The sequence below is a fragment of the Rhodnius prolixus genome, unplaced genomic scaffold, assembly GCF_049639745.1.
Source record: "Rhodnius prolixus isolate KJV_2025 unplaced genomic scaffold, Rpr scaffold_7, whole genome shotgun sequence".
NCBI classification, from domain to species: Eukaryota; Metazoa; Arthropoda; class Insecta; order Hemiptera; family Reduviidae; genus Rhodnius; species Rhodnius prolixus.
This window is the reverse complement of record NW_027411582.1, coordinates 19,578,214-19,592,145: the sequence shown is the minus strand read 5'-3', so window position 1 is coordinate 19,592,145 and position 13,932 is coordinate 19,578,214. Positions and strand designations below refer to the sequence as shown.

At 35.9% G+C, this 13,932-nt stretch overlaps 1 protein-coding gene across 6 annotated transcripts in view; it reads left to right on the top strand.

Annotated features, from left to right (window-relative positions):
- Window positions 1-13,932, top strand: part of LOC141447143 (transmembrane protein 47) — a 320,333-nt gene that overhangs the window by 289,599 nt on the left and 16,802 nt on the right. For all 6 annotated transcript variants that reach the window (XM_074114381.1, XM_074114382.1, XM_074114383.1 and 3 more), the window contains one exon: window positions 7,247-7,436. In XM_074114381.1, the coding sequence (XP_073970482.1) occupies window positions 7,247-7,436 (190 nt within the window). The remainder of the gene's footprint in view (window positions 1-7,246; window positions 7,437-13,932) is intronic.

Below are 13,932 nucleotides of genomic sequence, written 5' to 3'. Positions count from 1 at the left end.
ATAAACATTATGGTGACTCTGCACCTTCGATTAGAACAGTTTATAAGTGGTTTCAAAATTTTCGGAGTGGCCATATGGGCACAAGTGACGCTGAACGTTCTGGACGCTCTGTTGAGGTTACTACTCCAGAAATCATTGATAAAATCCATGATATGGTGATGGATGACAGAAGAGTGAAGGTGCGTGAGATTGCTAGTGCTGTGGGCATCTCGAATGAACGGGTACATAATATTTTGCATCAACATTTGGACATGACAAAGCTATCCGCAAGATGGGTGCCGCGATTGCTTACGCTTGACCAAAAACGAAATCGTGTGAAGTGTTGCAAGGACGGTTTGCAGCTGTTCCAGAAGAATCCGCATGACTTTAAGCGTCGTTTCGTCACTGTGGATGAAACATGGATACATCACTACACTCCTGAGACCAAAGAACAATCTAAACAATGTGTTACCAAGGGGGAATCTGCGCCACAAAAGGCGAAGACCGTTCCTTCGGCTGGTAAGATTATGGCGACTGTCTTTTGGGATTCGCAAGGAATAATCCTCATCGACTATCTGGAAAAGGGTAAAACTATTACAGGTGCATATTATTCATCGTTATTGGACCGTTTGAAAACCGAGCTGCAAGAAAAACGCCCACGATTGGCCCACAAAAAAGTCCTTTTCCATCACGACAACGCACCAGCTCACACCTCAGCAGTTGTGGTCGCAAAATTAATGGAAATAGGGTTCCAACTCGTTTCACATCCCCCCTATTCTCCAGACTTGGCTCCCTCGGACTACTATTTGTTCCCCAATATGAAGAAATGGCTGGCGGGAAAAAGATTTTATTCAAACGAGGAGGTGATTGCAGAAACGAATGGCTATTTTTCAGACTTGGACAAATCCTATTCGGAAGGGATCAACAAACTAGAGCAGCGTTGGACGAAGTGTATAAGCCTAAAAGGAGACTATGTTGAAAAATAAAAAAGGTTTACCCCCAAAAATTAAGTAGTTTTTATTTTTGCACGGACTTTTCAAACGACCCTCGTACTACAAAATACTTGACAATTGGCAACACTGACTTCCTTACAACCAAACACCATCACATACAGATCGATCACATTCAGTCCATAAACAGAAAAGACAGAAGACACACCAACTCTCTAATGATGTAAAACAGTATATTGTTGTAAATTAGGTAAATATTTTTGTAAATTTTCGTTACATTATACATATTCATTGTAATATAATTAATTGGTAATATAATTGTTAACACACTGTAAATATGTTCCACACCCTGAAGATGTCCTAGTCCCTAGGTCGAAAGCTCGGCAGAATAAAGTTTATAATGACTGAAACTGGCATAATTGTTCATCCTATTGATACTATGATTCAGTCACCAAAAATAATGAACACTTATTAATTTAAATATTGCTTAATTTATGTTAATATAATATGTAAAAAAACAAGATTTCTAAACACAATTCACGATTATAATCTCTCTTAAGTTTTAATGCTTTTACCAAATACATATAAATATCTGAGATTTTTTGAACATTCCTGCCTAAAGTCAACAAATTTTCTAAAATTTTTAAATCATCCTTATCAGAAATATATTTTTGCAAATGTACCAAATCTTAATGGTACTAACAAATTACATCTCCATAAGAAATAAATGAAAGTTTTCTTAACGAACTGGAAGATTTAGCCGAGATATCAGAATCACATCAAAAATCGTCGATAAGAAGTATCATCTCCAGGAAGTTAATTAATAATTGGATTCAAAATATCTTGGAATTCATTGTAAAAGCTCAGCGAATGGTGCTGGCTGTTGGCTCTTTTCAGAACATCTAGTTGTTTCTAGAAGTACTTTCTATTCCTAACTCTTCCATTTTAGTTACCAGTGTTTGTATGGATAGATGCGAGGGGGTGCCCAAAAAAAACCGGAATTATGTTTTAAAAGCTATTTATTTACAAATTTTTTACAGAACAACCTTATCCCCTTCAAAATACTCTCCATTACAACTAATACATTTGTCCCACCGTGCTTCCACTGTTCGAAACATTTTTTGTAGTCATCTTTAGAAATGGCTGACAGCTCCTTCTTCGTTTTTTTCTTGACCTCTTCAATGTTGTCAAATCGGTGACCTTTCATGCCCTTTTTCATGCGTGGAAATAAGAAAAAGTCGCACGGAGCCAGGTCAGGCGAGTAAGGTGCGTGGGGCAGCGGAACCATGCCATTTTTAGCCAAAAACTGTGTAACAGAGATGGCTGTGTGTGCAGGTGCATTGTCGTGGTGGAAGAACCAGTCTCCTGTTTGCCACAAATCGGGTCTTTTTTGGGCGAACACTATTGCGCAATCTTTTCAAAACTTCCAAATACAAGGTTTGATTGACGGTCTGACCTGGGGGGATAAACTCTGAATGGACTACGCCTTTGGCATCAAAAAAGCAAATCAGCATTGTTTTGATGTTTGACTTGACGACATTTTTTTGGTCGGGGTGAAGATGACGTCTTCCATTGGCTCGACTGTTGCTTTGTTTCTGGGTCATAACCATAGCACCATGACTCATCACCAGTAATGACCTTTGACAGAAAGTCTGGATCAGTTTCAAGCTGTTGTTTCAAAGCACGACAAGTTTCAACTCGATGTTCTTTTTGATTGTCAGTCAGAACTCGAGGAACAAACTTGGCAGCAACCCTTTTCATCCCCAAATCTTCCGTTAAAATTCGCTGAACCGAGCTCCAAGATAACCCACTACTCTCTGACAGTTGATCAATTGTCTGTCGACGGTCTGTGAACACCAGCTCTCGAATTTTTTCAACATTTTCGTCGATTCGGGCAGTTGATGGACGTCCAGAACGAGGTTTGTCATCAATCGACATGTCGCCATTTTTAAACCGAGTAAACCACTCGTATACTTGAGTTTTTCCCATAGCGTCATCTTTGTAAGCTGTTTTCAACATTAAAACACTTTCAGCAGCATTTTTGCCGAGTAGAAAACAAAATTTCAGAGCTGCACGTTGTTCACTTAAACTTGCCATCATAAAAAACGAAAAAAGAACAAAACAGCGCTGGTAAAAACATTCACTGCAGATGAACAGAACAAGCCAGGCAGACAACACAGGCAGGACTGAACTGGCAAGGAATTGTGCTATACACGTCTAGCGGCAGAAATGCGTACTACATAAGCTCCATGCGCGGCAACGCAATTCCGGTTATTTTTGGGTACCCCCTCGTACTTTATCTACCCTACTTCTAGTTTTTTTAAAATAAATTTGAAGGAGTATTCTTCAGAATATCTTGATGGATCTTGGCTTAGCGAGTGGTGATCCTAGATACAAATTCCTGTTGCTCATCCTGTAGCATCCCTGGTAAAAATCATTCAATGGTTTCATGGATATGGAGCTCAGAAGAACTATTTTGGCTATTTTGATCTTAGAACAGTTCCACCTCTTTAGTAATAAGAAAATAAATATTTGATAAAGGGAATACCAAACTCTGATAGAAAGCTCGACTTTAATAGAACCGAATAGAATTTCTCTTATTTATTTAAATATAATTAGTTAAGTGTTCTTAAATTTTGGTAAATAAGTGTTCTGTTATAAAGAAAATACATTTTGGCGTGCCATATAAAATGAAATATACGATTTAGTGTGCCATGGATTGTTTTAGTACATTAAATAGATAATAGTACAAGTCTGGAACTATAAAATAGATTCAATATAAAAGAACTTTCAAGAATACAAAATATTAAAATTTATTTAGTGAAAGTTGATTCTTGTAGAAGGGTGAAAAAGGTAAAATAATAAAGTTAGAAAAAGTATTAATAGCTTATCGTTACTATTTAACATTCTGAAAGTGTTTTAGAAATGAATTTAATAATAGCGGAAAATATAAAAACTATTTTATATGAGAATAGAGAACTCCTTTTTTTGCTAGTTTACTTTGGTAGTCATTGTTATTCAAAGGTGAACTTGAGATAAAAAATAAATAAAAGTTTTGAACTTATAAAGCCCTTAAAGTTATCATGCTTAAGATAGTATTTTTCACCTTTTTTCGTAAAACTTGATTTAGAAATCTATAGGGGTGGTTCTATGTGGAAATATTTCATTTATTTGCTTTCATTTATTTTGTATTCTATTTCTTTCAAGTGGTTAACTTTTCTTAAAGTTTGTCTTAAAGAATTCCAGAAATTGTTGGATGTTTAGTATTCAGTAAAAATGAAAGTTAATTAAAAAAATATGTATAATATATATATCGCGCAACAATCAATTGTAAACGGCGCTTTGGAAGTACTGGACTTCTACGATCAGCATGACAGATTCTGCGAACTAGACTGAAGTTACAACGGTTTAGCTCTTATCGTCAATTGTTAGCAAAGGACTGTAGGCTAGGGTTGCCAACACTATAAAGTTCCAAAAAAAGGACACCCTACAAAAAATTAGTAGGTACATTCAGGGCCGTCGACAGGATTTTTGGGGTCCGGGAATATACGAGGTGTGTTCAAAAAGTAACGGGAATTTTTAAATTTCGCGGGTTTGGAGAGTCTGATTGTAAAATTTTTTTTTTTATTATGTTGGTACACATGCCCCTGAAGTACGATAAAATTTTCAGTAATATTCATTGTTTACTTCTTAAGTGGCAGCCGTTAAGGTTAGACGTGTTTTTCGAGCTTGGCGATTTTTGTTTGTTAAATAAAATGGATCAAAGAATTTGTATTAAATTTTGCGTAAAAAATGAAATAAAGTGTGTGAAATGTTAATAAAGGCATATGGTGAGTCTGCTACGAGTAAAACAAGGATTTACGAGTGGTATAAGCGTTTCCAAGATGGCCGCGAAAACGTTGAAGATGACGAACGACCTGGACGTCCAAGCACATCAACAACCGATGAAAACGTGAAAAAAGTGAAAGAAATGGTTATGAACGATCGCCGAATCACAATCAGAGAAGTCGCTGATGATGTTGCCATATCAATTGGCTCATGCCATGAAATTTTTTCGGATGTTTTGGGTATGAAACGTGTGGCAGCAAAATTTGTTCCAAAATTGTTGAATTTCGAACAAAAACAGCGGAGAATGGAAGTTGCTCAAGAGTCACTCAATGAAATCGACAACGATGCGGATCTACTGAAACGTGTTATAACAGGTGACGAAACATGGGTTTACGGATATGATGTCGAAACTAAGGCTCAATCGTCCCAGTGGAGGCATTCTGGATCGCCTAGACCGAAAAAAGGCTCGACAAGTGCGGTCGAATGTGAAGGTTATGCTCACTGTGTTCTTCGATTTTAATGGCATAGTGCATCATGAATTCTTGCCACAAGGTCAAACAATCAATAAGGAGTACTACCTACAAGTTCAACGCCGTTTGCGTGAAGCAATCCGAAAAAAACGCCCGGATTTGTGGCAAAACAATTCATGGATTTTGCACCACGATAATGCACCTGCTCACACTTCATTGCTTGTTCGTGAATTTTTGGCCAAAAACAAAACTTTAACGATGCCCCAGCCTCCATATTCGCCAGACATGGCTCCATGTGACTTTTTTCTATTTCCAAACATAAAGAGAACATTAAAAGGCCGTCGTTTTACAAGCATAGATGACATTAAAAGCGAATCGCTGAAAGAGCTGAAAGCTATCACAAAGATCGAGTTTCAGAAGTGTTTCGAGGATTGGAAAAAGCGCTGGCACAAGTGTATTGTATGCGAAGGGGACTACTTTGAAGGCGACAATATTAATGTAGATGAATAAATAAATATTTTTTTCAAAAAACGAAAATTCCCGTTACTTTTTGAACACACCTCGTACAGGGGGTTCAGCATAAGACTATCGTTACTTCGGGAGGCGATTCTGGGCATCATTTTCAACAAAAAATTCTGTATAAACTATGGCTCGATTCTGCTCCGTTTTATATATATTTTTAATTTTATGTTTTTTCAAGGTATTACTACTTTTTAGCAAACAGTTGTCTATATTTCACAAACTATTAAAGCTACAGTTATTTCAATAAGCTCATTAGAAAGAAGGTTAAATTTCCTTTTAAGTAAGCTAATTTATATTCCAAAATAATAATATCAAGTATTTCACTTTGTGGCCCAAACATAAGAAATAGCAGGTTTCTAATTTTTCTCAAAAATATTATATACGTTTAAAACGTGCACTATTCATGAAAAACATCTACATATAATCACCTTTCGATATTTCGATAGGTATACAATGCATAGGGGTTATTTTAAAAATTGATGCAGAAATCTGTGATTAATTGCAGAAAAAGTAGGCCTCAAAACAGCGTCGGCATTATGAAAGGAATTCACCTACTATAACAAATATAATTAATCAGAATCATCAAATCCAGTACCATTTTTTTGCATTTTGTTCATCGTTACATCTATAACCTGTTCATCTATTCAGTTCAGTTAGAACAGAAAAACAATACGCCAAAATGGAGAAGTCTCGGAAGTCAGAACTTAAATCAAAAATACAATAAAATAAATTAGATTTGTGTGAATAATATCAAAGAAAGAGGACAAAAGGCGTCCTTTCCTAATTTAAGAAAAGGACTGTCCTTTCCAAAAAAAAAGGGCAGTTGGCAACCCTAACTGTAGCCCTCAGTTAGTCTGTTAGCAGTTAGCTGGTTAGCCATGTTATTCTTAAGAAGTACGACGAAGTATTCATAGTAAATGCTTAGAAAAGAATATTATTCAGAACATATAGGTCTCCATTTTCATTTTTTGCCACCGTCTCCATCTTTAATAATCGCATCTAATATCTAGTCTAATGAATAGTCCGTCGTTTCATAGTCAAATCGCCAATGAATAGTCCAACTCCAGAGCAAATCCATAGCTTGTATCTTGGGAGTCCTTGCTGGAAAAATAAAAATAATTAAAAGAAATGAAAATGAAATAACTGTGTTATTCGAACAAAATTCATTGAAATATTTTGGTAATAACTTTGTGAATGTGTTTATAAATGTGGCTTTTCTATTGGATAATTTATAGCTGACTTTTTATGGCTAAAAAATGACTGAAGTTTCCTTTTAAAAACCGAAAATTATTTTCAGAAAGCAACAGAATTGAGTCAGTTATTAAAATACAAAGTGATGACGTAAATAATCTTGAGACTTTAAATCGCGAATGGAGTAAACACCACACCCCTGTTATTAGCTATTATTATATTTAAGCTAGCTATTAAATTGATGTTGAATTATCTAGTATCTAAATGCCTTCTCTGTGGTTTTTTAATGGAGTTGTTTGTTTCTAGGTGATAGCCTTCATCTGCGGCGTAATGGTGATGGTGTTGCTAGTGTTGACACTCGTCTCTAATGACTGGCTGATGGCTGCGGGTTGGAGACAAGGTCTTTTCTCACACTGCATAGCCGAGAATGCTCCTACGCCGCTTCCATTCAACGTCAAGAATCTAGGACCCGACTGTTATAAGGCTAGAGATACAGGTTTGTTTGTGTTTTTTTTTTAAACTCGATGCTTTAGTTTTGTTATCATTAACAGCGTTATAATCTTGTTGCTTTATTTTGTAAACAATTGGAATTAGAATAGTAGATGGGACGGGACCTATGCCCCAAGGCACCGCAGCCATAAGAGGCTCATTGAGTCTTTCCCCTTTGGTTCTAGTGGACGAAACCTCCCCTACTAAAAAGGTTGAGGACTTTCCCTACTAGTTCTTTGCGCTACTATCTCCTTTGGTCTCAAAGAGCCATAGGTTTCATAGCGCAATCACTCGATTGCAACCCAAACGAACAGCAGGTGAGAGGCCTCTACCTTGGTCAGAACTGCTTCCTGAACCTACCATGCCCCGTGAATAGGCCTGTGATCAGAGTAATCTGATTTCTACCCAAGTACAGGGTCTCTTTGGTTCTTTGCTTACACAGCCAAGGCATCATAGTCTTGCTGTGTTTAACCCCAGGACAAATCACCCAGTTCTTCTCGTGCTCCCTCTAGATCCAATCTCTGAGAGCCGCACGAACTGCACACCCCTGGTGATCCCCAGGACAGGCTCCGGGCCGATGAAAGGAGTGTTAGCTCCATTCCTGGCCAGATAATCAGCAATCCTCGTTCCCCTCAATACCCACATGACCTGGCACTCATTCCAGTCGAACTTTATTGTGCCGAGCCAGTAGTTCAAGGGCCTTTCTGCATTCCCAAACCAGGGAAGAGGTTATTCTGAAGGATACAAGAGCCTCCAGCGCTGCCTGGCAGTCCGAAAAGGTGCAGATCTCCCTATTTCTAGGTTCCATCCGCAGGTTTTTTCTCAGCACATGTTTTAATCGCTTGAAAACAATTAGTTTTTTATATAAATTCATGCTGTTAAATTTCTGGATTTGTTTTTTTTGAATAGTATAGTCATTTTAAATGAACTATGGTACTTAAAAATGTATTTTTTCAAAATACATTTAAACCTAAACAATACCTCAAGAGTCAGAACAGAAGCCAATACCAACCTTTGATGTTAAAAATGTACAAAAAAAGAAGCAATAATTGTCAACAACCATGAGCCCTGAAGATGACCAAGACTCTAGGCCGAAAGCTTGGCAAAAAATAATTTAGACTGAAATTGGGCATAAAATTTTTTTCTTTTAAAAAATTGCAGCTAGCACCATTTTTGTATTTACAGTGACTCACTCAAAAACTTTTTTAGAGGGATTTATTGCTGGAGAAGTCAAGGTATCCCTTTTTTGAAGATGGGCAATCGATTCTTTCACTAAAGAAATCTATTTACTTTTTGAATGATACAGTTTTTGGTAATTATTGTTTATCTACCAAATATTTTAGGAAATCTTATTGTTTATAATCTACAAAATTAACGTGAATGATTCACAATCATTAATAATACTACAAACTTATGACTTAAGACGGCTCCAAGCCATAAAACCTTGGAGTACCGTTGAGTTCAGCGCTAATCTCCGAGTCTTTCATCAATTCTATGTGTTAAAGGATTTAATTATTCAAGATTCAATACATAGAGTTCGCCTCAGAAAATAATCGCTGAATTTTTAATCAATCTGCATCATTTATTAATCCGACATGTTAGTCTTCGTAGCTTTCTGTAAAAAGTGGTAGCTCACCGTTCATTACATTTTGGAAGTTTAATGCCTTAAATGTCAACATTTGACATTTACCTTAAGACTATTTTTGTCCTTAAATGGCATTTATATGTCGTAACTATGGTTTAGGTTGCTTTTATTTTCTATTCTCTGATAAAGATACGAAAAATGTGCATAACAAATTGTTCCATAACTGTAAAGATATTCAACAGGTAAAATACTTATTGTAAGGCCAGTATTACAGGTGGTTATATATATTTAATAGTCCTATTGTTGGAATAAATATGTAATGTGGATACATGCGCTACTTTAAATGATTCCCTATTCAACAAGATGGGCATGAATGCTTAAGTGTGGACATTAAGGCTGGAAACATAGTGGAGCGGCGAGCAAAGCGGCAATGATAGCTGCTTCAGATCAAAGAGAGCGACGAGCAGCGAGCAAAGATTCGCATGCACATACTGACGAGTTTAGTCGCGCTTCTCCTTTCGACGAAACAAGATGGAGGAACTATTTCTATATGAAAATTCTTCGTTGAAACTTTGGTATTTGCAGCAGCTTAGTAGTAGGAGCTGCAGTGTACATGACATAAATAAGTCTAGAAATGAACTTGGTGAATTTCATCACTTGTACCAACAACTTCGGGAGCATCCTGGCAAGTTTCATGCGTATTTTCGAATGTGTGTATCAACATTTGATTACATACTAGCCCAGTGTAACCCCATTAATCAAAATCAAATTTTATTGTTTTTGAGTAATATGAGTTAGGCACAATGTAGAAAAATTAACTATGTAGGTTATTAACTAAATACAAATCTGTGTAACCCCATTAATCCTAGCAGTTACTTTAAGGTAACAAAATAGAAATATATACAGATAAAAGGAAATTAGTCAATTAAAAAAAACAATAATTTTATTAAATCACTACACCATGATTTGTCGTAAATTAATGTTGTTCATCTGAAAAACTGGAGTAGTACGACGCTACAGAAGAAGGATTGGAGAATTCGTCCTGATCAGAAGTAGTAGGACGTGAAAGTTAGCATTAAGGGATTGAGAACCAAATTAAATGTAGCAAAAATTACCTGAATTCTCCATTAACTACTAATTGTTAACTATTAATTATTAATTGTTAAAAACTATTGTAGCTTCGCAAATACTATGGTCCCACAGTGGTTTCTTTAAACAAACTGAACCAATAAATGTAACAATATCCATAACCTTTGAAAAATAACCTTTACAAATTGAGCGCGATGAGAGCGAAGAAATCAAACATGTCATAACGCTTCGCTCTACTCTTTATAGATAGCGTTGCTCTATCTTCGCTTTGCTCGCCACTATGCGCGGTCCCATATGTTTACTTGTGTTTGATTTCGCCGCTTTGCTCTTCGCTATCATCGCCGCTTTGCTCGCCGCTCCACTATGTTTCCAGCCTAAGACAAGTGCCTTTTCTGGTCCTATTACATTAAAAAATGCAGTTATTTGGTTTTTTTTTTTATTATTATTTCTTTAAATATTTTCCTTCTAAGAAAGTTATGCTTCTACATTATTGTTCTCGTAAAATTTGTATCTTTTATCTATGTTTTATCTCCCTGATTGTTAGCTGTAAGGATCGACATTGTGAATCTAAATCTATTTGTTACAAATTTCACGTGGCTTTTGACAGATCATGACTGCCTGATACAGTAGATCTTGGTTCCACCATCTTTTTCTGTTTACGGCGTTCCAAATTCTTTATTTCATCCAGTCGTCTTCATTTTTATTATAAAAAAAGAATTTTTTTAAAAATTGAGGGACATACGAGGTCTGTAAATTAAGTAATGAGACTGATTTTTTAATTTTTTTTTATTCAAAAAGAATTACAATTCTATATTGTCACCTTCAAAATAACTTCCTTCTGAAGCCACACAGTGCTGGAGACGTTTCTTCCACTCCTCCTAGCAGTGCTCCAACTCCGATACTGGAATAGCCTTCAGCTGGTCGGTTACAGCCGTTTGAATGTTTTCGACTGTCCCAAAATGAGTTCCCTTGAGATTTGATACCATTTTCTGGAACGTGTCATTACTGGTGACCAGTCTTGGGTGTTTGAGTACGACCCAGAAACCAAGCGCCAGAGCATGGAGTGGCAGGCACACTTCAACCTCTCCAAGGCACAAAAAAGCAAGGATGGCTAAGTCCAAAGATCAAATGCATGCTGATTTGTTTTTTCGATATCCAAGGAATCGTCCACAAAGAGTTTCTACCTCAAGGTCAAACGGTCAATCAACACTTACCGAGAGATTCTTGAAAAACTTCGAAAAAGGGTCATTTGTGTGAGATCAAACATCAAGAACAAGTGGGTGTTGCATCACGGGTAATGCTCCTTGTCACACAGCAATTTCAATAGACGAGTGTTTTGGCCAGTAAAAACATTCCTGTAGCTCCTCAAACTCCTTATTCGCCTGACTTGAGTCCTTGTGACTTTTTTTCTCTTCCCAAAGTTGAAAAATCACCTCAAGGGAACTCATTTTGGGATAGTCGAAAACATTCAAACGGCTGTAACCGACCATATGAAGGCTATTCCAGTATCGGAGTTCTAGCACTGCTATGAGGAGTGGAAGAAACGTCTCCAGCGCTGTGCGGCTTCAGAAGGAAGTTATTTTGAAGGTGACAATATAGAATTGTAATTCTTTTTAAATAAAAAAAAATTAAAAAATCAGTCTCATTACTTAATTTACAGATCTCGTATTTTTGCGTACTGTGGTTTCTTTTTCGTGGTCGTGGACTTCTATCTTGTTTTACTAACGCAGAGGTGTTGCTTCGGAATTTGCTCCATCAACCAGTTTTTTTGTTTAATATTCTTCTTATTGCCGAAGATTATACTACTATACTGCACTCCGCCCACTATTAATCTATGAAGCCATTCATGTGATAGAATCCCCAGATGTAGAAACTGATCAGAGCTACATTTCATTGTCTTATCTAAGCAGGACTTCCAGCTACTGGATCTATCTCTAGCTTCGCGTTCAACTTTTGGTACCCAACTAACTCTAAGCTATACCCTCCTGTAAATGTCTCCAGTGAAATCGTGTTGATAAGAAATCAGATTTCATTGCAGAATTCTTTAGATTTGAACGCTACCTGATTTTCTAAATCTCTCCTGAATTATTTTCTTGAAGATACAGATTTTGGTAATTGTTTATCTACTAAATAATTTAGGAAATATTATTATTGTTATTAATCTACAAAAATTAACGTGAGTGATTCACAATCATTAATAATACTGTCGCCTAATACTACAAGCTTATGACTTTTGATGACGGCTCCAAGCCATAAAACCGTGGGGTACCGTGGAGTTCAGCGCTAATCTCCCAGTCTTCCAGCTCTCAAAGTGAAGCTAAAAGGATATTATTTTGTTGATATTTCGACTATTACTCAAATAACTTCAATGTTTAATGGTTTTTCGCCGACCAATACCTTTGATGTTGGTCTTTACGGAAGATTTTCCCCAGATTCAAGCTTGGTCTATTTTTTTCTGTCCCTAAATGTTTTTACAGCTATATTCATCTAGAGTCAGCAAGTATACTTACAATAGTTCTTCATTCCTTAGGGCTTTGTTAGTTATCTATCCACTCGACTGCTAACTCCAGGTCAGATGATCTTTGCCCCAATAAATCGCATTCATTCACTTAATGAACTCAATAAAATGTTTATTAGACTGATTTGCAGTAATATGGCCCCTTCTTTACACTTAGTGGCTAAACATAGCGACGCAACTTACGACAGAATCTCCAATTAAATTAAATTATTAACAAAAATTTAAATAATAAACATCTTTGGCTGAATTATTATTATTTTTTTCTAAAAATATTTGAATAGCAAATTTTTAAGAAGTGTTATTTACATTCACTAAATTTTAAGAAATTATTTATAATACAGGGGAAATCTTTCGAAAATGCGCAGAAATATTGTAGAAGGTAGAAAGGAATTACTTCTTAACATATTGCAGAAATGTTCATGTAGTTAATCTTGTAGGCAGTGCCATTTAGAAATATGACGTGTATTCTGTCTTGAATAATGTATATCTAGTGCCTGTTTTTAATTATAATTCTTATTAATGTTAACATTCTAATTAACAAAATAAGCAGGTCCTTGTTTACTATAATTATTTATTTTCAAAATTTGTCTAAAGCACATTTATTTTAACAAATTATAGTCTTATTAAATGTAATTTATTACACCGCTATCAGGAAACCAGATATCTTCGGCTAACAACATTTTTACATTTCTGGCTATTCTGTAATAAGTTGAAGGATTTAAAAAAAAAAAAAAAAAAATATTGATACGTACTTTATTGATTGCAGCGGTTGTAATAACGTATCAAGGATTTTGCTGGATATGAAATAATTAAAAGGCTTTAAAAGAATTATTATTATTGTTATATTCGTCGAGATAAGAAAACTAGAAGCTACAGATAGATAACATAACCTACATAGATAACAGCAACAGACTTGGTGTACACCAAGGGTGCGTTCCACTTGGCGACCACAACGACCACGACCACGACCGCGATTTTGGCCGTTCCACTTGCTTGTGGGCGTTGCGATCGAAAACCCAAGTGGAACGGACTGTGGGCGTTTTAACCGTTCATTTCATGTAAACATTACATATGGCGGCTTCGAAAATAAGTTAGAAGCTTGAAGAGGTTATTTATTAATTTAAACCCCATTTATAAGCAGTTATAATAAACTTTATTAATTATTGGTAAAGTTGACTTATATTAAAAGAATATATATAATTCAATTTTTTATATTGCATTTTGGAGTATTTATAAAATTTACGTTTAAATAAAATTAAAATGTCTTTTGTGGCAACAGTTGGATATTTATTAATAATGCTTTAGAAAGTT